This window comes from Bubalus kerabau, chromosome 8 (genome assembly GCF_029407905.1).
Source record: "Bubalus kerabau isolate K-KA32 ecotype Philippines breed swamp buffalo chromosome 8, PCC_UOA_SB_1v2, whole genome shotgun sequence".
Lineage (NCBI taxonomy): Eukaryota > Metazoa > Chordata > Mammalia > Artiodactyla > Bovidae > Bubalus > Bubalus kerabau.
In genome coordinates, this window is record NC_073631.1 from 106,302,647 (window position 1) to 106,327,985 (window position 25,339).

The 25,339-nt window shown below is 50.6% G+C and overlaps 1 protein-coding gene across 1 annotated transcript; it reads right to left on the minus strand.

Moving 5' to 3' along the window:
• Window positions 1-956: 956 nt before the first annotated feature.
• KLRG2 (killer cell lectin like receptor G2) lies at window positions 957-16,988 on the minus strand. The gene is made up of 5 exons (XM_055591064.1): window positions 16,110-16,988; window positions 10,892-10,993; window positions 10,304-10,449; window positions 1,847-1,950; window positions 957-1,368 (listed from the first exon to the last, which is right to left on the minus strand). Exons 1-5 carry the CDS (start codon window positions 16,903-16,905, stop codon window positions 1,248-1,250), a joined length of 1,269 nt encoding a protein of 422 aa, XP_055447039.1. The 5' UTR covers window positions 16,906-16,988; the 3' UTR covers window positions 957-1,247.
• Window positions 16,989-25,339: the final 8,351 nt, after the last annotated feature.

Here is a 25,339-nt window from a genome sequence, read left to right on the forward strand (position 1 = left end):
CGGGCGCCAGGCCTGCCTTTAGAGGAAGGCTGGTTTGCACCTGATCGGCACCATAAGCAGGGCAGGCAGTTTCTTTCCTTTGGAGAAGCCTCTCCAGCCTGGAAGGGCCTCCCAAGTGGTGCTAGTGGTATAGAATCTGCCTACCAATGCAGGAGGTGCAAGAGACGTGGGTTCAATCTCTGGGTTGGGAAGATCCCCCTGGAGGAGGAAATGGCACCTCTCACCCCAGTATTCTTGCCTGGAGAATCCCATGGACAGAGGAGCCTGGTGAGCTATGGTCCATGGGGCCTCAGAGAGCTGGACACAACTGAATGAGCCTGTGTGCATGCGCGTGCACACACTCTCCCTTCCCCCCACTTTGCTGCCATGCCCTTCAACCCGAAGACCCTCACTGAACCTCAACTGGGGAGCATCTCCAGGCTGTGTCCCCACAGCTGTGAGAGGCAGGGCTGCCTCATGCCTCCCCACATTTCTGATTGCTTTTTCTCACTCAGACCCCAAGCTTTGCAGCAGCTTCATCAACCAAGAGGGGGTGCTCCCTTGGTTCCCCTTGCCTGGATGGCTCTGTCCTCACCACATCCTCAGCCTCTGGCATCAGCTGGGCGGACGCCCCACCAGCAACCCGCCGATGCTGGTCTGCACAAAGAACCTTGCTCTCTGCCTGCTCCCAGAGCAGGGACGGGACCTGCTTCCTCTCTCCTCCGAGGCAGCCCTTTCTCCTGCCCCGTCCTCCACATGCTGTGGGTGTGTGGGTGCATCTGATCACCTGGAAAGGGTCTTTATAGCAATGACGTCATTGCTGCCAAATCCCAGGCATGAAATAGGAGCCTCCCTCTGTGGGCTCAAGAGCCCAGGCTGGGATCACCTGTGAGTCCTCTGTTCCTCTCGGAAAGGGCACGCGCCTGTGAGGCAGCAGGTACGTGAGAATGGGGAATGGCCGGTTTAACAAGGGAGAAACAGGCTTAGAATGCTTTAAAAAAAAAAAAACACAAGGAACAACAAATGCACTTCAGCAGCTGGAGATCCAGCGGGGGGCTCAGCTTCGGGGCCACGGCGGCTCTCCTCTCCCATGGACCCCATCTTCCTGCCCCAGGACATGCTCCCTGGTTTGCTGAGGCAGGACTGTTGAGCACCGAGTGGGGAGACCTGGGCACCCTGGTCCAGGGAGGAGGCTGCCCCAGCCCTCAACCTGGCCTCCCTGGGGAGCCACAATCCCCCAGCAGACTCAGGGCCGGCAGAAACCTAAGTCACATGGTGCCCTTGGCACAGACCCAGGGTCTGGGGGAGGCACATTCTGAAGCCACCAGCTTGCCTCCCTCCAGGCACCCGCACTCGAGATCTGGCTGGTCCTGGTCTTCCTCTGGGAGCCTGGGGAAGGGTGAGAGGACAGAGAGACCTTCAGGAGGACAGGCCCTCCTGGCCTGTGCGGCCTCTGCCTGTGTACTGCTGGGATCACCGCCTGGAGCCCGGGGTCGGGGAAAGCCCTGGGGCAGGAGCCAGGAGGCCGCACCCCCTCCTGCCCCAGGTGTCAGCTGGGTGGCCCTGGGCAAACCACCAAACCTCTCTGAGAGGCACACCCCTTATCCAGAGAAGAGGGTGACAGTCCTTCTTGGGCAAATGCGTGGGGGACCCAAACAAGGGATGGCATGATGGGGACCAAGTGAAACTGAAATACCCATCCTAGGAGGGGGATGGAGAAGGGGAGGGGGGTATGAAAGGACTCAACTTGGGGACAGGTGAAGGGGAAGGCTTCTGGGTCCTTCTGGTGCTGCTGTGATGTCACACTGGTCACACAGGGGGGCCAGTACTAGCAAATGGGACAGAGGGGCCAGCCACGGTCACTCACAGCTGGGGTGGCAGGGGGGTCCCGTCGATCCAGTGCCAGCCCTGGGGGCCTCGTCGGGCTCCCACCCAGGAGTACTTGGTGACCGGGTGTCTGCTCAGGAAATCCTGAGGGAGGAAAGCAGCGGGTCATTCTTCTCAGGTCACTGGGACGGCTCACCTGGGCTTCCATCCCCCTGTCCGATCCCCCCCACCCCGGCTTCCACAAGTTCCCAGCTCCCCAAGCCAGAGACGTGACTCATTTCTCCCCAAACACCAGGAAGTGGGAAGCTGTCTTGGATGCTTGCTGGTTGACAGGCACTGTGCTCAGGGCTGGGGACCAGAAATGGGGGCGATCCCCTCTCAGCCTTCAAGGGGGTAACGGATATGATCCTCCATCCCCACAAGCAATGCATGATGGATACTGAGCAGACAGAGAAACGAGGAAGCTCTGAGAAGATGGTGAAAGGCATGGGGAAAGCTGGGAGCCTACGGAGAAATCCAGGTGACAGACAGCAAGCAGCCTCGCTGGGCGGGAGGCTGCAGAGGTGGTCAGGGAACAGATGGTCACCTCCACAGTTGCCAGCAAGAATAATAAACTACATTACATCCACTTGGGAAGTATTGTTAAGACCACTAAAGGGGACTTCCCTGGGGTGCAGTGGGTAAGAACCTTCCAATGCGGGGGGACAAGGGTTCAATCCCTGGTTGGGGAACTAAGATCTCACATGCCGAGGAGCAACTAAGTCTTGAGAACCGCAACTACAGAGCCCTCATGCTTCAGAGCTTGTGTTCCGCAATGAAGACCCAGTGCAGCCAAAATCAATAATAATAAAAGATGTTTTAAAGAAAAACCATTAAAAATAAGGGTGAGTATGAAATCCATGGGGCAACATGGGGAAAAGTTATAGTATGTGAGGGGTTAGAGTCCATGAAAAAGCTGAATTAAAGTTGTGGCCTGATTATAAGAATGGAAAAAAATGTGTACACCCCTGGACACAGATACATGAGGAACAACAAAACCAAAACAAGGGTGTGCAGAGAGCTGTTGGAGATGCTTTTTTCTTTTAAATACTTGTCTTCAATGCCATGTTTTTAGCAATGAATTAAAGCCAAAAAAAAACCCGTGTTTAAAAATGTTGAGGGGGGCAGAGTGGGAAAGAGGCTCAAGAGAGAGGGGATATATGTATATTTATGGCTGACACGTAGTATGGCAGAAACCAACACAACATTGTAAAGCAATTATCCTCCAATTTAAAAAAAATCTTCAACTCGAAAAAAGATGTTTCCATATCCTAAGCCCTGGTGTAGGGAACTGGAAGGTGGAAGGGCGGGGCAGCTGTCCATACCAGCCCAGTCTTTCCAGAACATAAGTTGTGCTGTGTCACAAGAGCGGTATCATGGTTCCTATTGCTCAGATGGGTAATTCCACTTTGGGGAAGAAATCCAAGAATAGAAAGAGAACATGAACGTTCTCAAAATTTCCTGCTGCTATTTATAAAGATAAAATGGAAACCACCCAAATGCTCAGCAGTCAGGAAATAACTAGGCAAATTATGGGATATCAACATGATGGAAAATTACAGTGCTCTTAAAGATGACAGGCACACCAAAGACACAGTTAGGCAAGAAAAATGTAAATATGAAATCATGCCAAGTGGAAAAAAGCAAACCATGCCAGCAAGCCCATGGCGCTCACACACGGCAGCACACACATTAGTGATGACAGGAAGTGGCCTGGCATACGTCTGACATAGACTTAGTTCCTCTCTACCAGTGTTCAGGATCACAGAGACAAAAGTCTGTTTGACCCTAGGGATTAGGAAGCAAGCACGGGGACTTCCCTGGAGGACCTATGGTTAAGACTCTGCACTTTCACTGCAGAGGGCGCAGGTTCAAGCCCTGGTAGGGGAACTAAGATCCAACAGGCTGTGCAGTGTGGCCCAAAAAAATAAAACCCACATAAAGGAAGCACAGAACGATGCCTGCCCCCTTGATGACACTATCTGTCCTTCAGGTCTCAGTTTAAAGGTGACTTTCTGTAGGGACACTGCACGGAACCCCTCCCCTGGATCACTACAACCTTCATAGTTTGGAGCGTGGTGTGAGACACTGAACTTGTCAGTTTTCTGTATCAGTGAACTTGGTGAGGACTGGGGGCCTGCCCTATTGATCATTGACCATGACTCCAGCACACAACAGACCAGCCCAACAAAATGCACCCCCCAACCCCCATGTCCCTGCCAGTAACCAGCAAGGGCCACAGGTAACACGCGAGCTGTGAGGCCAGCCCTGCACCCAGAGGTGTTAGTGCAGACCCATTCCCCCACCACCCCTTTCAGGAACATCAGCTGGGAGAAGAACCTAAAAGAACTTCCAGACTGAGGGGTGACAGCCTTACCCCTTTTGAAACCCCAAAGACCAGAAGACCAGACTGCACAAGGCACACAGCCATTCCTGGGCATTTCATTTCCTCTCTGGCTAGACTCCACAGGCTGGGGCCCAGGGGCAGGGCTGGAGGGAGCTTTGGAGGGGATGAGAAGGAACCTGGGCTGGCTTTGAGTCAGAGGGCAGGCCAGCCCTGAGCATCTTGCAACTGGCTGCAGCAGCTGGGCCTCCTGCTGCCCAGCCTGGCCTCCTGGGAACAGTCACTGGCTAATCACCAGATCTTAGAGCTTCTTCCAGTGCCGAGAAGGAAGCTATCACTGCAGAGCAGCCCTATGGGGCCTGGCCACCCCTTACTCAAATTCTGGTTCTGTGACTTGCAAGTTACGTGACCTTAGGCAAGTTCCCTGACTTTTCAGAACTTCAGTATTATCCTCTGTAAAGTGGGGGATGAGTCTAATTGTGCGGTAGTTTGAGCATTCTTTGGCATTGCCTTTCTTTGGGATTGGAATGAAAACTGACCTCTTCCGGTCCTGTGGCCACTGCTGAGTTTTCCAAATTAGCTGGCATATTGAGTGCAGCACTTTCATAGCATTATCTTTCAGGATTTGAAATAGCTCAACTGGAATTCCATCACTTCCACTAGCTTTGTTCGTAAGTGATGCTTTCTAAGGCCCACTTGACTTCACATTCCAGGATGTCTGGCTCTAGGTGAGTGATCACACCATCGTGATTGTCTTGGTCGTGAAGATCTTTTTTGTACAGTTCTTTGGTGTATTCTTGCCATCTCTTCTTAATATCTTCTGCTTCTGTTAGGTCCATACCATTTCTGTCCTTTATTGTGCCCATCTTTGCATGAAATGTTCCTTTGGTATCTCTGATTTTCTTGAAGAGATCTCTAGTCTTTCCCATTCTGTTGTTTTCCTCTATTTCTTTGCATTGACTGCTGAAGAAGGCTTTCTTATCTCTTCTTGCTATTCTTTGGAACTCTGCATTCAGATGCTTATATCTTTCCTTTTCTCCTTTGCTTTTAGCTTCTCTTCTTTTCACAGCTACTTGTAAGGCCTCCCTAGACAGCCATTTTGCTTTTTTGCATTTCTTTTCCATGGGGATGGTCTTGATCCCTGTCTCCTGTACAATGTCATGAACCTCATTCCATAGTTCATCAGGCACTGTATCTATCAGATCTAGGCCCTTAAATCTATTTCTCACTTCCACTGTATAATCATAAGGGATTTGATTTAGGTCATACCTGAATGGTCTAATGGTTTTCCCTACTTTCTTCAATTTAAGTCTGAATTTGGCAATAAGGAGTTCATGGTCTGAGCCACAGTCAGCTCCTGGTCTTGTTTTTGCTGACTGTATAGAGCTTCTCCATCTTTGGCTGCAAAGAATATAATCAATCTGATTTTGGTGTTGACCATCTGGTGATGTCCACGTATAGAGTCTTCTCTTGTGTTGTTGGAAGAGGGTGTTTGCTATGACCAGTGCATTTTCTTGGCAAAACTCTATTAGTCTTTGCCCTGCTTCATTCCATATTCCAAGGCCAAATTTGCCAAGCCAGGCTTCAGCAAAATGTGAACCATGAACTTCCTGATTTTCAAGCTGGTTTTAGAAAAGGCAGAGGAACCAGAGATCAAATTGCCAACATCCGCTGGATCATGGAAAAAGCAAGAGAGTTCCAGAAAAACATCTATTTCTGCTTTATCGACTATGCCAAAGCCTTTGACTGTGTGGATCACAATAAACTGTGGAAAATTCTGAAAGAGATGGGAATACCAGACCACCTGATCTGCCTCTTGAGAAATTTGTATGCAGGTCAGGAAACAACAGTTAGAACTGGACATGGAACAACAGACTGGTTCCAAATAGGAAAAGGAGTACGTCAAGGCTGTATATCGTCACCCTGCTTATTTAACTTATATGCAGAGTACATCATGAGAAACGCTGGACTGGAAGAAACACAAGCTGGAGTCAAGATTGCCAGGAGAAATATCAATAACCTCAGATATTTAGATGACACCACCCTTATGGCAGAAAGTGAAGAGGAACTCAAAAGCCTCTTGATGAAAGTGAAAGTGGAGAGTGAAAAAGTTGGCTTAAAGCTCAACATTCAGAAAACAAAGATCATGGCATCCGGTCCCATCACTTCATGGGAAATAGATGGGGAAACAGTGGAAACAGTGTCAGACTTTATTTTTTGGGGCTCCAAAATCACTGCAGATGGTGACTGCAGCCATGAAATTAAAAGATGCTTACTCCTTGGAAGGAAAGTCATGACCAACCTAGAGAGCATACTCAAAAGCAGAGACATTACTTTGCCAACAAAGGTCCGTCTAGTCAAGGCTATGGTTTTTCCTGTGGTCATGTATGGATGTGAGAGTTGGACTGTGAAGAAGGCTGAGCACCGAAGAATTGATGCTTTTCAACTGTGGTGTTGGAGAAGACTCCTGCGAGTCCCTTGGACTGCAAGGAGATCCAACCAGTCCATTCTGAAGGAGATCAGCCCTGGGATTTCTTTGGAAGGAATGATGCTAAAGCTGAAACTCCAGTACTTTGGCCACCTCATGCGAAGAGTTGCCTCATTGGAAAAGACTCTGATGCTGGGAGGGATTGGGGGCAGGAGGAGAAGGGGACGACAGAGGATGAGATGGTTGGATGGCATCACTGACTCGATGGACATGAGTCTGAGTGAACTCCGGGAGTTGGTGATGGACAGGGAGGCCTGGCGTGCTGCGATTCATGGGGTCGCAAAGAGTCGGACACGACTGCGACTGAACTGAACTGAACTAAAGTGGGGGAGATGTTTGCAATGAGGCCTGAGATCATGTCCACAAAGCCAAGGGCATGTAGTATACACTCATTAAATGAGGAGTCTCCAGTCTGCTGGGTGGAGTGTAAAGCTTCATGTCTCATCCCAACATACAAGACCTCATCTGATGTTTGCCAAGGTGATCCTGCCCTTCTCTGTCAGCCCTAGGCCATCGGGCTCTCTCCCTGGGCCTTCCCCACCCAGCTCCACCCATTCCATTCCTTGCAGCTCAGACTCCACTAACCTGTTCCCAGGTTAGGGAAAACTGTGACGTGGGAAAAGCACTGTTTAGAGATAAAAGTTTAAGAGAAGGCAATGGCAACCCACTCCAGTACTCTTGCCTGGAAAATCCCATGGACGGAGAAGCCTGGTAGGCTGCAGTCCATGGGGTCGCAAAGAGTTGGACACAACTGAGTGACTTCATTTTCACTTCACTTTCATGCATTGGAGAAGGAAATGGCAACCCACTCCAGTGTTCTTGCCTGGAGAATCCCAGGGACGGGGAGCCTGGTGGGCTGCCATCCATGTGGTCACACAGAGTTGGACACGATTGAAGCGACTTAGCAGCAGCAACAGCAGAGATAAAAGTAAATTCTAGAAATTTGGGGGGCTTCCCTGGTGGCTCAGATGATAAAGAATCAGCCTGCCATTCAGGAGACCTGGGTTCGGTTCCTGGGTCGGGAAGATCCCCTGGAGGAGGGCATGGCAACCCACTCTAGTATTCTTGCCTGGAGACTCCCCATGGACAGAGGAGCCTGGCGGGCTACAGTTCATGGGGTCGCAAGAGTCAGACATGACTGAGCAACTAAGTACAGAAACTTAAGAGTAATTTACAGCTCAAAGGAAAGCTCTGTGAGGGTGGCACTGACACTGGGCCTCCATGTCTCCAGCCGGTATGTCTCCAGTTTTGCTACCAATGTTGGGCTGGGGGATGTGATCCTGATATTACCTGAAAGCTTCTGTTCTACATCTTAAAATTAAGGTAAACTACTTACCATGCTTTCATACATTTCTTCTTTAAAAACTGTGGTAAAATATACATATAAAATTTACCATTTTTAAGTGTGTAGCTCAGAGGCTTTAGGTTCACTCACTGCTGTATGACCATCACTGCCCCCCTTCATCTCCAGAACTTTTTCATCTTCCCCAACTGAAACCTTGCACCCATGAAGCAACTCTGATTTCCCCCTCCCCCAGCAACCACCATTCTACTTTTTGCCTTCAAACATTTCTGTGTTAATATTTAAATGTTTTAATGTTTAAATGTTTTAAGCTGAATCCTATGATATCTATTTGTGTTTTCATCTTTCTGCACTCAAGATGTGGCTTACAGTCGATGTGTACATTTCAAGAATCTTCTTCCTTCCCCATTCAGAAAACTAAGATCATGGCATCCGGTCCCATCACTTCATGGCAAATAGATGGGGAAACAGTGGCTGACTTTATTTTTCTGGGCTCCAAAATCACTGCAGATGGTGATTGCAGCCATGAAATTAAAAGACGCTTACTACTTGGAAGGAAAGTTATGACCAACTTAGACAGCATATTACAAAGCAGAGACATTACTTTGTCAACAAAGGTCCGTCTAGTCAAGGGTATGGTTTTTCCAGTGGTCATGTATGGATGTGAGAGGTAGACTATAAAAAAAGCTGAGCACAGAAGAATTGATGCTTTTGAACTGTGGCATTGGAGAAGACTCTTGAGAGTCCCTTGGACTGCAAGGAGATCCAACCAGTCCGTCCTAAAGGAGATCAGTCCTCGGTGTTCATTGGAAGGACTGATGTTGAAACTGAAACTCCAATAATTTGGCCACCTGATGCAAAGAGCTGACTCATTGGAAAAGACCCTGATGCTGGGAGGGATTGGGGGCAGGAGGAGAAGGGGATGACAGAGGATGAGATGGTTGGATGGCATCACTGACTCAATGGACATGGGTTTGGGTGGACTCCAGGAGTTGGTGATGGACAGAGAGGCCTGGCATACTGCGGTTCATGGGGTCGCAAAGAGTTGGACACGACTGAGCAACTGAACTGAACTGAACTTCCTTCCTCACTCCTGGGAAACCCAGCTGATCTTAAACCAGTGGCTAGTGAATCTAATAATTGATGGCACATGTGTGCAAGCTAAGTTGCCTCAGTTGTGTCTCTTTGAAACCTGTGGACTGTAACCTGCCAGGCTCCCCTGTCCATGGGATTCTCCAGGCAAGAATACTGGAGTGGGTTGCCATGCCCTCCTCCAGGGGATCTTCCTGACCCAGGGATCGAACCTGTGAATCTTGTGTCTCCTGCATTGGCAGGCAGGTTCTTTACCACTAGTGCCACCTGTGAAGCACGGAAACTTTCTCCTTTCCTCTTAAACTCTTGAGGAAGAGGAGCTGTGTGTATCATCGGGCTGTGTGTACCACTGGCACTTTGGCATGTCCCAGGAGTCTGTGCCTCCCAACTCGTGAGCCCAGCCTTTGCCAGCCAGCCCAGCCCCTCTACCAGCCGCCGGCCTGTCCTCAGCCGCTCTTTCCCACCTCCGCCTCGGTGCCTCCTGCAGCTTCTGGCCCTCATCCAGAACTCGGGACAATTCTAGAACTCCACAACCATCATATTCAGAATTTTAACTGCTTGAGACCTAAGTCTTCACTTTGATCTTTTTGCAAAGGGCATTTTGGAAGTTCCTTTTTGAAAAAAGCTTATTGAAACTTTGTGATATATTTTCTGATTATATATACTTGTGTCACAAATGATTGATCCTATGTGCTAAGTTTTAAAAGAATTTAAGATCCATTTGCAATTGGGATAGTTCAGCCCATCTCCCCCCTTGGAGGACCCCAGTCACAAGGAGGCCATTTGTTCAGGTGACATCCAAAGTCATTGTGGACCAAACCTGTCTGATGTGAGGCCGGAGGGCAGGGACCTTTTGCTTCACCAGTTTTCTGATGACACTGCTGCGCTGAGTGGGTCTCAGGAGACGGGCTGCTAAGGCCTTGCCCAGTTCACCCTCCACCCGCCATCAGCTCCAGGCACTCTCTAGGGACCCAGCAAGTTCTCACTGGCCTTCACTTTGCAGACCCAGCCGGGCTGGGTCTGGCAGGAACCATTATATTCTGATCTCTTGGGCTACCATTCCTCTACCATGTCCCCCTACTTCTAGAGCACACTATTTGTGGAACACCTAGAACATTCCAAAAAGCTGGAAAGAAAAAAAATTCTCACTTGTGGCTCCAGTGACAACCATTAGTATACTTCCTTTCAGTACTTTTCATGCCCCTCCCCTGCCCACCTACCCACGTCTCACCTGGGTGTGTCTCAGCAGGGGTAGGGTAGCCTGGTGGGCTGAGCAGAAAGCCTGGCTGGTCTCCCAGGCCTCAGCTTCGGCAGCGAGGTAGTAGCACTGCCCCTCGGACCACATCCAGCCCTGGGGGCATGGTCGGCATCTGATCCCTGCAGCACGGAGGGAGACCGGAGGTGAGCACAGGGTAAACTGTACAGAGCTCAGGGTTGGTATGGACGTTCAAATATCAGGGGGCAGGTGCGGAGACATGGAGTGTGTCTTTTTCTTCTTTTTTTTTTTTTTCCCTCAAAAGATTTTTTGGATTTGGACCATTTTTTAAAGTCTTTATTGTATTTGTTACAATATTACTTCTGTTTCATGTTTAGGGTTTTTGGCCGCGGGGCATGTGGGAGCTTAGCCGCCCAACCAGGGACTGAACCTGTACTTCCTGCGTTGGAAGGCTAAGTCCTAACCACTGGATTGCTGGGGCTGTCTTTTACTAATTTCACAAAGAAGCTGGAAGGACTAGACACCCTGCTGGTGGAGCAGGGGAGGAAAGGGAGGAAAGGGGATGGGGAGGAGAGGGGTGAGGGTGGGGAAGAAGTTCCACACCTGTTTTCGAGGCCAAGGCCACAACAGCCACCGCCAACACTGCCAGGAGCACGGCCATGACTGCCAGGGCCCAGCGCAGGGACCTCATGTACATGGGCAGCCCTGGGAGGAGGGGAGGGGACAACCAGGAGACACAGGTTAGGGTATCATCGCAACTCAGGACCATGCTGAATCCTACAAGAGCATCACACCCACCTCAGCACCCACCCCCTTGGCCCATAACACCATTCAATTTAGGTCCAAACTTCATATTTGGGAGAAAACTGCTAGAAGATATTCCACTTCTTAAATAACTAGGAGACACAAGATTCTTTTCAAGTGAGAGAGTTAAGTGGCTAACAGCCATTAACGGAGCACCTGATGTGCACTAGAGGCAAGGCACCAACAACACCGAGGAGGGGGCAAGGTCCCTGCGCTCAGGTTGCTAATAGGACAGGCAAAGATGCCAGGAGATAAAATTCCACAGGAGAGAGGGCCCAGGGCTAGATTCAAAGTTCAACAGACCCTCCAATTCAAGTTCAAGTCCTGACTCCAAGGGCCCCTCAAGTGTTCTTGGTGTTTTCCCATTTTAATGTTGGACTCACACCTGCCTTTGCTGTCTCGCTCCAGGTCACTGGAGACCACTGATGAAGCATCAGGCAAAGAGTGCTTTGCAGGCTGCAGAGCACTACACAAATGTGAGCAGTCAGCCGCTCAGGGACCAGGGGACCAGATGGCTGGAATGAGGCTGCGGAGGTGAAAGGAAGACAGGGGACACTCCAGGAGGGAGGAAGGACTCAGAGATAGAACGTGTTCAGAGGTCACATCCTACCCTGTAGACAGACTAACTGGGGAGACCAGAGGGGAACACTTGGAGAGTAAAACATAGTCAATGCTTGCTCATAGACATCGGTAGTTATAAGCAGCTTTCCACCCAGAAAGACACGCGCATCTGAAGTCACTGAGCACTCAGGATGGGACCTCGGCCACAACTCTGGTGTGAAATCAATCAGAGCAAAAACATCTTGCTGCAGGGGGCCCTGGACCTACCCAGATCTTGGGGATGTGGGTCAGGAACGCCACATAATCGGTGTGAGGGTCTTAAGAAATCAGTCATATTTCCCAAAGTCTAGAACAGCAGAAGTAAGTCTGTGGCAAATATTTCATTATTTTGAAAAGACCAATTCCATTAAAAAAAAAAAAAAGCCACGTACATTGTATATACCCACCGTCTGATTCCCTTTTTGTATCTGGTATTGACATCTCTGATGTCACACCCTGTACTGCTATTCATCACGGCTCATCCACTGTCATTCTCTATATTTTGACTACCTTTCCCAACCCACAACTGAAACACTACCTGCTTCCTCCTGTAGCCAAACCCTACAGCTGGGGTAGAGCCGGTTTGGAGGGACTCACAGTTTATTCACCTGGGGCAACCAAGGGGCATCATAAAAACTACACACTTCCAAATACAAAGCTTGCCAGAGGACTCAGAGGGCTCCTGCCACTGAGAGATCTGCAGGTCAGTCTACTTTGGCCGGTGGCCTCTGTCCCTCTGGCTGAGCTCAAGCATGCTGGACACCACTCTCTCGGCTCCACTTCCTCCAGACACTGAGAACATTCTTCCTTTGAATGTCCCCCACCTCCCCCCGCCATGCCATTGCAGACTGCCAGGCCTTTTTGTTTTCTCCAGAGTAAGGACTGCCAGAGGGCAGGGGCAGGGCTCTGTTTCCTCCTATCCTCTACCCCTGATGTGCTGAGCACAATGCCACCAGCACCAGCGGGTTAGACAAACACTGAGATCCAGCTGCGGCTCTCCTGTCCCGACAGGGCTGGGGAGGAAGCGTTCCTGGCACGTGCTCACACTCTGAAGTTAGTGCCATGCATTGAGTATTGATTCACAGAGCACTGCCAGGTGTCAGAGATTTGGTGAGATATAAGCTGTCACCAGCCATGCCCTGCAGGGCTCGGGAACCCTGAGGATACTCACAAGAGGAATGCTGAGCTGGGCAGCACAAGGGCCTGTGGAGCACAGAATAGAGACACCTACCAGCCTTGGGACCAGATGAGGTGACTCTAAACCAACACCTAAGGGGGCATATTCTCCATCTGAGGATCCAGCTGTCCCGCCAGTTTTAGGCTGTCTGCAAAAAGTGACTTCTGGTCTGCATGCTGCCATAGAGAACATTCCCTGAGTCTGGTTTTTTTTTTTTTAATATTTATTAATTTGACTGTTCCAGGTCTTAGTTGCAGCACGTGGGATCCCAGGGATTGAACCCAGGCTCCCTGCATTGGGAGCTTGGAGTCTTAGCCACTGGACCACCAGGCAAGTCCCTCCCTGAGTCTTTGATTTTTCAGTTTACATGGGGCCAGCGCCTCTGGGACAGTTGCCCCCCAAAGCAGTGAAGAGACAAAGCAGTGATGTCCCCTAACTCTCTCCACAGTGGCCTCCACCCTCTTGGGTTCACAAGGAGGGGACATGAAACAGCTGGGTGGCAGCATTACTGTGCTGGGGGCCTGGGCAAGTCCCCCAGCCTGTGCCCTCGAGTGCCCTCTTGTTAAGGTCACTAGCTTGATCCCTTGTGGCAAAGGCCACAGCAGGCAGAAACCACATGCAGAGTTCCTCATCCAGGCAGCCTCCCTCAGACCAAGCCTCAGCCAGGTGCTGGGGACCTTACAGTTCTTTGATCCCACACTTCCCAGAGAGCAAGCCCAAAGCACCAGTGTCTGTGTGCGCCCTGCAGTATTTTCTGTTAGCTGTCTTCCCCCTATACCCTCAAAATTCGTCCCCACGCCCCCAGGTTCCTTGCCTCATGCCCAGAGCTCTGTTCCCACGTGGCAGCACTTCCTAAGTCTGCCTCTCCCCAGGACACTGCTGACCACATCTTCCTCAAACTTTCGCCTTTTGTGGCTTCTTTGTATCCTGAGTCTCTCCCTACCGCCTATACTTTTCTTTCCCAGTCTGTGACTGGCTCCTCTTCCTTTTGTTTTTTGGTGATGCATGGCATGCAGGATCTTAGTTCCCAGATCAGGGATCGAACCTGAGACCCCTGTAGTCGGGCTTGGAGTCTTAACCACTGGACTGCCAGGGACGTCTGACTCTTCTTCCTTTAAATGACATCACTACCTGGAACTCCCAAACGCACCTGCTTATTTCTTCCCCACCTCTTTCCCCATTCTCCACTCTGGAAGGATAACCCAATGAATCCATCACTCCACTACTCAGATCAGCAACTTGGGAGGTATCCCCACTGCTCCTGTTCGCGCATCTTCATGGGCACAGTGGCCTCGCTCACTAATCCTACCTCTTGAGCCCTCCCTCCCACCCCTGCCACAGATCAGGCCTTCATCGTCTCTGGTTGAACAACTGCTATCACCTCCTCAGGTCTGCCTTCCTTCAACCTCATGCCTGTCCCAACCTTCCTCCACAGTGCTGTCAGAGCTCACTTATTAGTCATTTCCTTGTTACCCCACCCTTCAGACGGTAAAGAATCTGCCTGCAACACAGAAGACCCTGGTTCAATCCCTGGGTTGGGAAGATCCCATGGAGAAGGGAATGGCAACCCACTCCAGGGTTCTTCCCTGAAGAATTCCATGGACAGAGGAGCCTGGAAGGCTACAGTCCATCGGGTCATAAAGAGTCGGACATAACTGAGCAACTTCTATTATGAATCTCATAAAAAGCTATAGACTCATTTTGGTAGACAGAATAACGTCCCCTTAAAGATGCTGGTAAAGAATCCACCTGCCAATGCAGAAGACGCAGCTTTGATCCCTGGGTCGGGAAGATCCTCTGGAGGAGGAAATGGCAACCCACTCCAGTATTCTTGCCTGGAAAATTCCATGGACAGAGGCACCTGGCGGGCTGCAGTTCATGGGGTTACAGCAAGTCAGACACAGTTGAGCACACACAGCACAGCAGCAAAGACATCCACATCTTAACCCCTGGGACCTGGGAATATGTTAGGTTACAGGTACATGGGGATTACGGTTTCCTATCTGCTGACCTTGAGATGGATTTCTGGGTGGATCCAATGTAATCACAAGGGTCCTTATAAATGGAAAAGGGGGACAGAAGGACAGATGAGTCAAAGATGGCAGTGGGAGGCTTCAAGCAGACATTGTCTGGTTTTGAATATACAGAGGACCATGAGCTAAGGAACTCGATCACCCTTAGAAACCAGAAAAGGCAAGGAAACAACCATCTCCTGAAGCCCCCAGAATGGATCAAGGGGGTTGATAACTGGACTTTAGACCCCTGAGCCTACATCAGATTTCAGACTTACAGAACTGCAAGATAATAAATTAGTGCCATTTTAAGCCTCTAAGTTTGTGCCAGTTTGTTACAGCAGCACCAGAAATCGACTACACTTCTCACGCAGAAAGTGTGCTCCCACCCAACTCTGCACAAGTTCCTGAGTGATCAGAGTCCTTGAACTCTACCATGTCCAAGAACAACCTTCCCACCTCTGGCATAGAGCCCCTCGGGATTTGCAGCCTGTCCAGCTGAACCGTCCTTCCTCTCGGCTGGCCAAGCTTTTAGCAATGTGTCTGTGTCTAGCTCCACAGGGTCCCTGTTCCCGTTGGCTTTCTACCTAGGAGGAGGCTACCACCCGCAACTCCTTAAGCTTTCAAGACTTAGCTGAAGGAAGCTTTCCCATGCCCTCAAGTTCACCAACCACTCCCTCTGCTTCTGTGTCCAGGGTTTTTATATTTAGGATCTTTCTTCTTCCCTGCAAACCCCCACGCCGCGGGACACGCCCCCCCCACGCCGCGGGACACGCCCCCCCCACCACCCCACCCCTCCGCCCCGTCTGGCCTGTTGTCCCCCCGCAGTAGCTGCTGAATGGATGAGTGTTAGGGGCCAGGTGATCCCTGATATATATGAGGGAAAGAGGAACCCTGGGCCTAGAGAGGTCGGCCAGCCAGAGCCAGGAGTAGGCTGTTCTACCCGGTCGCCACCACCGTCACGTGATCCTGAAAGCCTTCCTCGCGCCTGGAATCCTTCCACCCCTACTTTTCAAAGATGTGCGCTCACTAAGATGGAACGCGCAAGTTCTTGGAGGGAAAGGGAGGGAGAATAGTGGCTTTATTTTTTTACTACCAACAATTTGAATGATAATTACGTAGACCTTAAAGTTACTGGCTCTAAGCCTGAGGGACCGGGTTGGGGTTCCTCCGCCCCAGTGGCTCAACCCCTACCGGGCAGCGCTGCTCCCGGCGCCCGCGCGCTTACCTACGCGCTTTATGATCCGGGACATCTTCTTGTCTCCGTCCAGCTCGGCGTGGGGCAGGAGCACGGAGTCCTCCCGGCAGCGGCAGCGGCACATAGGGGAGCCCGAGGACTCTGCACGCCTCTCCGCGGGAGTGGCGCAGCCCTCGGCGTCGAGGCCGCGCTCAGTCCCGGCGGCTGCCGGCGGCGTGCCGCGGCCCCACGTGCCTCCCGGGGACGGGGTCCGCCGCAGGAGGGTGTGCGCGGGGGAGGCGTGGCGGGAGAAGCCCGGGGACTCGGGCACCGGGACGGTGAGGAAGCGCGTGGAGGGCGCCGGCGAGGGCGCGCGGCTGCCGCCGGCCGTGCCCACAGACTTCACGCGCACGTCTACCTGCAGTTCCACCGGGGTCCAGGCGCCCGGAGCTGGCTCACCCGGCGCTGCCTTGGGTATCAGCTCGGTCTCCGGCGTCTCGGCGTCCCGGGGCTGCTCGGCCGCGGCGGGGTCCGGAGACGGTGGCTCCGGGCCGGTCGACGCCTGGCGGCGGAAGGCGCCATAGCCCAGGCTGGGTGGCAGCAATCGCAGGGGGGCGGGGCGAGGCAAAGGCAGCATCTTCCCGCCCGACAGGTCCTGGCCCGTGCCCGCCGCCTCTTTGGCGGGGGCCAGACTCAAGCTGTTCTCAGGACTCTCAGGGCGTCTTTCCTCCGCGGGATCCTGCTGCTGCTCCAGCTCCGGGACCTGGTTTCCCAAGGAATCCATTTCGAACTCGGCTCCGGCTCGGTCTTCCTTCGACGCCCCCCACGCCGCCCGGGCACCCTCCATCCTGTGCGCAGAGGAGCGGAGAGATGCCGAGCGGGACGCACCTGGGCCCAGGTTAACTTCTCCTCCCTGGTTGGGATTGGTCCAGAGGAGTCGCTTAAGTTCTTAAGCCACACCCCTCCCTGTCTCCACACCCACTTTCTCCTCCAAAACCAGGGCCCCGCTGGGATTGTCTATGGCCCGGGTTCTGTTGGCCACGCCCTTCAGACTCCCTTCTGAGGTTTTACTCAGAAAGACAGAGCTGGGAACAGACTCATCCCAGAGCTCAGACTCTTCTCTCTTTCTTGTCCCTGGCCCCAACCATTACTCCCTCTAGCGCTCTGGACTGTGCTGATTTTTGCGAGTTATAGCTTGGGCGGAGAGCGATTGGCCAAGCCTGTAGAAATCCTGGGACCTCAGTAAAATCAGCGAGTCCAAAGGAAATGGGCCTGCTTGTGGAAAGGAGCAGAGCTGAGTATCCGGACAACGTAGTGGGGGAAGGAGCGGAACACCTGAGAGGTCACCCCCAAGGCAGAAGTCGCAGGGACATCTACTCTGGAGGCCCGACTCCCACTGTGCAAACTCAATAAAGACTGAGAGATTAATAAGCTTGAAAATGTGTATTTTCACGGGGACCAGTAATCTAAATACCGTTTAAAAATATAGATTCCTGGCGGACTCCTCCTAGACCTACTGAATCTCATAAGGGGATAAAGAGGGCAATTTTCAACAAGTGCCCCAGGATTCCCAGGTGGTGCTAGTGGTAAAGAACTTGCCTGTCAATGCAGGAGACATTTGGTTTGATCCCTGGGTCGGGAAGATCCCCTGGAGTAGGAAATAGCTATCCATTCTAGTATTCTCGCCTGGAGAATACCACGGACAGAAGAGTCTGGCGGGCTACAGTCCATGGGGTCGCAAAGAGTGGGACTTGACTGGGACTTAGCACACATGGCACAGCACAGACCCAGGGCAGGATTGGCAGATATAATACAGACCACTCAGTTAAATCTGAATTTCTGATAAAAGTTTTTTTTTTTTTTTTTTTTTTTTAAGGACAAGTATTTATGTCCCTGCGACTTCTGCCTTGGGGGTGACCTCTCATGTGTCCCGCTCCTTCCCCCACTACGTTGTCTGGATACTCTCCCCTTCTGGAGAAGGAAATGGCAACCCACTCCAGTATTCTTGCCTGGAGAATCCCATGGAAGGAGGAGGCTGGTAGGCTACAGTCCATGGGGTTGTAAAGAGTTGAACATGACTGAGCGACTTCACTCACTCACGTCCCAAGTGCTCCATTATCTGAAATTAAAATTTAACCTGCCTCCTATATTTTTCTTTTTTTTAAATGATGTGATTGTATTTATTTACCTTTTTTTTTTTTGTCTTGGCCATGCTGTGCAGCATGCGGGATCTTGGTTCCTCAACCAGAGACTGAATCCGCACCTCCTGCATCAGAAGGTGGAGTCTTAACCACTGGACCTCCAGGGAAGTCCCTGCCTCCTATATTTTTACTCACGAAACCAGGCAACTCTATTTCCAGGGACTTCTGCTGGAGTGGTCTTGGGAACAGCATTTGAAAAGACCACAGACTTGTTACTCCTGGGGTAAAGAAGGAAGGAGGTGGTGAAGGGGAAGGATCTTAGGAGGGCAGTTAAACTACTATAAAGGAAGCTCCCTGAAGACAAATGACTGCGAGAAAAAGTCCGGCAGAAAGAAAACACAATATGAAAACACTTTATATTTAATGTCGTCCAAACCCAGGCTATATATTTAATGTGAGGACATACATATGCATGAAAATGAATTTTAAAAGATATGGAAAGATACATACCAAAGTGATAATACTAGTGGGTTTTGCTGTAGGTTGTTTGGAGGGTGGGTGGAGGGACTGTCCAGGAGACTTAAACTGATCTGCATTGTTTCCACTTTCTTGAAAGAGAAGGTGTTTATTGTATGTATTTGTTGTTCAGTTGCTCAGTCGTGTCCGACTCTTTGGGACCCCATGAACTGCAGCACAGCAGGCTTCCTTGTCCTTCACTATTTCCCTGAGCTTGCTCACACTCATGTCCACTGAGTCAGTGATGCCATCCAACCATCTCATTCTCTGTCACCCCCTTTTCCTTTTGCCTTCAATCTTTCCCAGCATCATGGTCTTTTCCAGTGAGTCTGCTCTTCACATCAGATGGCCAAAGTACTGGAGCTTCAGCTTCAGTCCTTCCAATGAATATTCAGGGTTGATTTCATTTAGGATTAGTTTGATCTCTTTGCAGTTCAGGGGACTCTCAAGAGTCTTGAGAGTCTCCAACACGATAGTTTGAAAGCATCAACTTATTGGCGCTCAGCCCTCTTTATGGTTCAGCTCTCACATCTGTACATGACTTCTGGAAAGTATGTATATTCTTACATAAAAATTCAGTTTTTAAAGAGATGGCATATATTAATAGTAAGTTTTGTTTATTGCTAGACTGGGAGGCCTGGCGTGCTGTGATTCACGGGGTCACAAAGAGTTGGACACAACTGAACGACTGAACTGAACTGAACTGAAAGATTACTATAAAAATGAAAGTAGTTCAACAAGTTTATAAAATATAAAGAAAAGCTGTCTTCTGTACCTGGATGTCACCTCTCAGGGGCAGCTGCTGTCCCTGTTGAGATGGACCCCTCTTCCATTTTCAGCGTGGACTGGAGCTGAGAGGGAGGCTTCCTGACTTGCTTTCCTGCTTAAATATCTTCACCTGAGATGATGATCATCACATATGTAGTTTATAAAAATTAAAAGACTTCTTATCTTCCAGGTGTTTTGACTCAGAGAGAGTCAGTGAGGAAAACATGACATGTTTCACTGTGACACGGTTCCTCAGAGAGGGACGCCAAGGCCTGGCTCCCCTGGCCACAGCCACCAACCCAGGCTGGGCTCCAGACTCAGGGGCACTCAGGGTTCCATCTTGAATTTGAGCTGTAGACCACAGTGCTCATGGGACGCTGGTGGGCACTGGCACTGAGGGATCAGGAGTGGAGAGACCCAGGGCAGCAGAGTGAGAGCCTGGCCGGTCCCTCAAACCTGCTTTCTGGATTTCGTCCCTCCTGTCTGCAGTTTCAGTTTACCACTATTTATGGAGCACAGACTGTGTGCCTGGCATGTGGGTAAATAGCCGGGGCACCAGCTTAGGAGCCTGAACCACATGATCTCCTATTTAAAAAAATTTTTTTTACTTATTTGACTGCATTTGGACTTAGTTGTGACAAGCAGGATCTTTAATCTCATCGTTTTGTTGCAGTGTACAGACTCTCCAGATGTGGTGTGTTGTTCCATAGTTGAGATGTGTGCAGGCTTATTTGCCCCTTGGCATGTGAGATCCTTAATTATCCCACCAGGGATTGAACCCACATCCCCTGCATTACTAGGCAGATTCTTAACCACTGGACCACCAGGGAAGACTGTCCTCTGTCTTCAGTCTCTCCCTTTTCAACTGGTTCTTTCCCATCATCATTAAACATGATCAAGCTTTACATGCCTCCTTGGACCCCAAGTACCCTCCAGCCAACACCTTATCTATTTCTTCCTTATAACAACCAACCTTTTCTAACAAGAGAATTGTCCCCCTCTCTCTCTCCATTTTGTCACATCCTAAGCACTCCTAAACCACTTACGGTCTGTTTCAGCCCTCGCTAGTCTGCCAGCCTTCTTTGCCAAGAACCTAACATATCACCAGACCCAGCAGACCTCCTTCCGTACCTCTTACCTCGCAGAAGCTCTCGCCATTGTCAGTCATTGCCTCATCCTCACGCCCCATGCCTCTGTGGCTTTCCTAGCCCCACCTTCTGCTGGGCTTCCTTTACTGCCCCGCTGCTCCTCCTTGAGTCTGCTCCCAGAGCTCTCCACCCTCCGTCATGTCAGGGGGTCTCCAGCTCTCTCTCTAGCCCAGATCTTTCTCCTGACCTTGACCATAACAGCTGCGCCATGGGTTGGATTTTGTCCACAACCCTGTCTTGCCCCAAACTCATATGTTGAAGTCTTAACCCTGAGAGCCTCAGAATATATCCTTATCTGAAATTAGGTAATGAGTTAAGATAAAGTCACACGGCAGTAGGGTGGGCCCCTAATCCAATATGACTGGTGTCCTTATGAAAAGGGGAGGTGTGAATACAGACACACACACTGGGAGAACGCCTTGTGAACACGAAGGCAGAGATCGGAATGAAGTGCCCACAAGTCAAGGGATGCCAGAGATTGCTGGCAAGCCACCAGAGCTCAGGGAGAGGCCTGGGACCAGTTCTTCCTCCCAGCCCTCAGGAGGATCCAGGCCTGTTGATGCCATGATCTTGGACTTTCAGCCTCCGGAACTGTGAGACAATAGATTTCTATTGTTTAAGACACTGGGCTTGTGGTACTTTGTTACAGCAACCCCAGGAAACCAATACAAGTGTCTCCAATGCAGATGGCTCCCTGTCAGGGGGACAGCTTACCCTGACGGTTCACTGCCTCTGACTCAGCTGGGCCAATCAGATTGTCCCTTGCATGAACTTGGCACTTGATTCTGAGAGACCTGGAGCTGGGAGTTGTCACGACTCCCTAGAGCTCCACAGCTCCACAGCTCTCTAGAGACAAAGGGGCTTCCCAGGTGGCGCTAGTGGTAAAGAACCCGCCTGCCAATACAGGAGCCTCACTGGTAAAACTTACCTAAGCCTGGAGTTTGTAGGAAAAGTTTGATAAGAAATTCAATTTCTATAATAGATATAGGACTACAATATTCAGAGTTTCTGTTTCATCATGTCAGTTTGGGAAAGTTGTGTTTTTCAAGGAGTTTGTCCATTTCATCCCTATTTTCTAATATATTGGCAAAACATTGTTCAAAATACTCCCTTAATATTTTTAAAAATTTTTATCTATTTATTTGGCTGCATCAGGTTTTAACTGCGGCATGCAGGCTCTGGGGCAAGTGGGCTTCGTTGCTCTGCCATATGTGGGCTTTTAGTTCCCCAACCAGAGATGGAACCCATGTCTCCTTCATTGGAAGGCGGATTCTTAACCACTGGACCATGGGGAAATCCCTCCCTTAAATACCTGTGGAATCTGTTATGATATTCCCTCTCTCACTGAACTTGATATTTTCTTAGTCATTACTCATCTGATGGGTGAAATTTCAACTTGCATTTCTTGAGATGTGAATGAGGTTGAACATGCTTTGTTCACTGCATTGCTGATAAGTTTCTTTGGCAGCCTCAGTGAAGAGGGCCACGGAGATTCCCTCTGAGGCCCGTTCCAGATCACGAGTTGGTTCCAGGAAGTGGCCCAGCTGGTACCCTTGTCACCTGCTGGCAAACCACAGAGCTCACTGCTCCAGGAGGCTGATGGTATGTGCCTGTCTGAGCGTAAACTGAACCACAGCTGGTCACTCCCAGAGAGGGAGCAGACACACCCAGCCCTGGCTCTTGGCTGATGTCACCCGCTGTGGCATCCTGAGCCCTTCCCGGGCCCCTGGATGCTCAGATGGGCAGAGGGAAGTTTCTGCACGGCTGGCTCGCTGGCACGGTCCATCTTCAGTTCACATTCCACCTGCTCAGAACCTCAGGGGCCGCTGAGCCCGTGTGGCACTCCCACCCCTGGGGCCCCGGTCCCTCACTTGTGACTGTCTTAATAGCACTCGGCACTGTTTTGGGCCAGCCTGTTCATATACTTGTTTTGTCATTTAATGTTTGTCTCCGGGCCTCTAGCAGCCACTGTTTTGTATCCCCAGGACAGGACCTGGCAGGCCCCTCTATGGTTCTCTGCTGACATTACCCCTGGTGACATATCATTAATATTTATGAAATAAACATTGCGGAATGGGTGCTGGATGGGGTGCTTGACGTATCTTGTCTCATTTCTTCTTCCTCCCCCACCCTCCGCCAATTTTTGACAAATTTTAAACATTAAGGAAAATGGAAAGCACACCCCGTGAACACGAGCATTTGCAGAGCCTCCAACGGTTAGCATATCATCATATTTGCTTTGTGGTTCTCGCAACACAAATGTACTTTTTGTTGGTGTTGAACCACGTGAATGAGCTTCAGACCTCAAGAAAGTTGTGCCTAAATACTTTAGCATGTTATCACCCACGAATATAGTGTTCTATGGAGGTCCATTGTCTTCCCTAGGGCTCAGCGGTGAAGAATCCACCTGCAATGCTGGAGGCACAGGAGCCACAGGATCAGTCCCTGGGCCAGGAAGATCCCCTGGAGGAGGGCATGGCAACCCACTTCAGCATTCCTGCCTGGAGAATCCCATGGACAGAGGAGCCTGGCAGGTTACAGTCGACAGGGTTGCAAAGAGTCGGACACAACTGAAATGACTCAGCACAGTATGGACCATCCTTGTGCCAAGAAATGAACAAGTACTCCACACCAGATGATGTTACAGAGACATCCCCCCAATTAAATCCCCCCATTTTAAATTCCCCCAATTAGTTTCAAACTGGGATCCAGTCAGTTTATTTTGGTACAGTGCATTTGGCTGTGAGGTCTATTTACTCTTCACCTTAATAACCCTGTGGAGAAGACACTAAAATTACTAAAATTCCTCCTTTACAGGAAATTGAGAGTGAGAGAGGTTGAGGCACTTGCCAGGGTCACACGACCATGAAGTGGGAGACTCGGGATGTGGTCGTGTATCTCTGAACCCCAGACACAGCTTTTCTCCCCATTTCCTACTTCTTGCCCTCCTTGGCCCTAGGAGATTTCTCTCCTGGTCTCTGGAGGCTCCCTGCAAGTCACGGGCTGAGGCCGAGGTGAAGGAGCTGACCCAGTTACTTGGCAGTTACTTGCTTTCAAGTTCCTCCAGCCACCTCCTCACCCCGATCTTTTCTCTGTTGCTCTCTGAGACAGTAGCTGTCGGCTGGGAGTGACACGGCATCCTGCTTCTGCCTCGGTTATTTGATGGAGGATCCACCTGAGCTGGAGGAGGGATAAATGTGGATCCAGTGGAGGAACAAGTGGTGGCCTTCAGTCAGGTGTGCAGATACAGGGAGGGCTGCAGCGGGGATTCGAAAACGTCCCACCTGGACGCATGCAGGCTCACCCAAGGAGACTTAGGAGCCATAAGCAGGAAAACAGCTCCCCGAGTCATTGGTTGCTTGCTCCCTGTGTGTCAAAACAAAGAGCCTCCCTTGCCGGGAGCTCCACTCCTAGAATCCGTTCCCCTACAACACAGCACACTGAATGCTCTGCACTCAGGCTTGAAAGTGACTGACATGTGCGAACAGAGAACCCTGATGAATAGACAGTGACACATGGGACAGACCCAGCCCTCCTGTGGATTAATGTTCCCACTGTAGCTGACCGCTAGGGGTCTGGGGCTCCATACGTGGAAAGACCTGGATGGGGGCAGGTGCAAGGAACAGGAGACCAGGGGTGGAAAGAGACAAGGAGGGGCAAAGGGGATTGCTCAGCTTCTATAATGGGATGAGCCAGCTCCTGATTATACATACAAGAAAAAAAAAAAAATATATATATATATATAGGAAATATATATACATGTATGTTTCTAATGGGCCTCCCTGGTGGCTCAGGGGTAAAGAATTTGCCTGCAAATGTGGCAGACTCAGTTCTGATCCCTGGGTCGCAAAGATCCCTGGAGAAGGGAATGGCAACCCACTCCAGTATTCTTGCCTGGGAAATCCCATGGACAGAGAAGCCTGATGGGCCACAGATCATGGAGTTGCAAAACAGTTGGACATGACTTAGCAACTAGACAACAACAATATGTCCCCAATGCTTCTGTCTCTCTAAAGACCCTGACAAATCCAGCCTTTGTGGTACAGACTGCCGCTTTCCTGCCGTCCTTCCAGGGCCGCACCTCCCAGAGGCAGCTCCACACCTCCACACCTCCCCCGGCTGAGGTCCTGCCCCTCCCTGACCCTCCGGGGCAAGCACCTGGCACTGTGGGAATGCCTGTCCCCACCCAGTCCCCACCAGCCTCGGGCTGTTCTTTGGACTCAGTCCATGGAGTCTTCCTCTATCCAAAACCTCTTGTGTTATGATTATTTTATGAGTCCAGGCAGGCTTTTAAAAACGAAAGCACTCAACTCTCCCCTGGGGCTAGGAACAATTCAATTTCTAGGACACAAAGTCCAACCACCCTCTGAAGAGGAAGAAGCAGAAAAATACCGCTCTTTTGGTAGTGAGTCTATCGGAAACCGAGGTGGCTAACTTCGAATCAGACCATTCCTATCCGTCGGCTTTGTCTCTTCACTGCTGTTGGGAGCAGAGGTGATAAGATGCTGGGCTTACGCTCACATCAGAGTCCAGGGGAGTTCACGGCCTGCACTGTTGAATGCACACCCGCCGCTGAACTTTGTGCCCAGGCCCCAGGGGTTAGTGACCACAGTGGAAGATGTGGGGGTCTCCCTGCAAGACCCCAACTACCTTCTCAAGGCCTACCGTGCAGACCTCAGATCACATCAGATCAGATCAGTTGCTCAGT

Bases quoted from the DNA above. Each gene is read 5' to 3' on its own strand.
- KLRG2 (XM_055591064.1), bottom strand. From the start codon at position 16,905: ATGGAGGGTGCCCGGGCGGCGTGGGGGGCGTCGAAGGAAGACCGAGCC. The intron at 1,951-10,303 runs GTGAGACGTGGG...TTCCTCCCTCAG, and splicing joins CCCTGCTGAGACACACCCAG to GATTTCCTGAGCAGACACCC. The intron at 1,369-1,846 runs GTGAGTGACCGT...ACCCTTCCCCAG, and splicing joins ACCCCCCTGCCACCCCAGCT to GCTCCCAGAGGAAGACCAGG.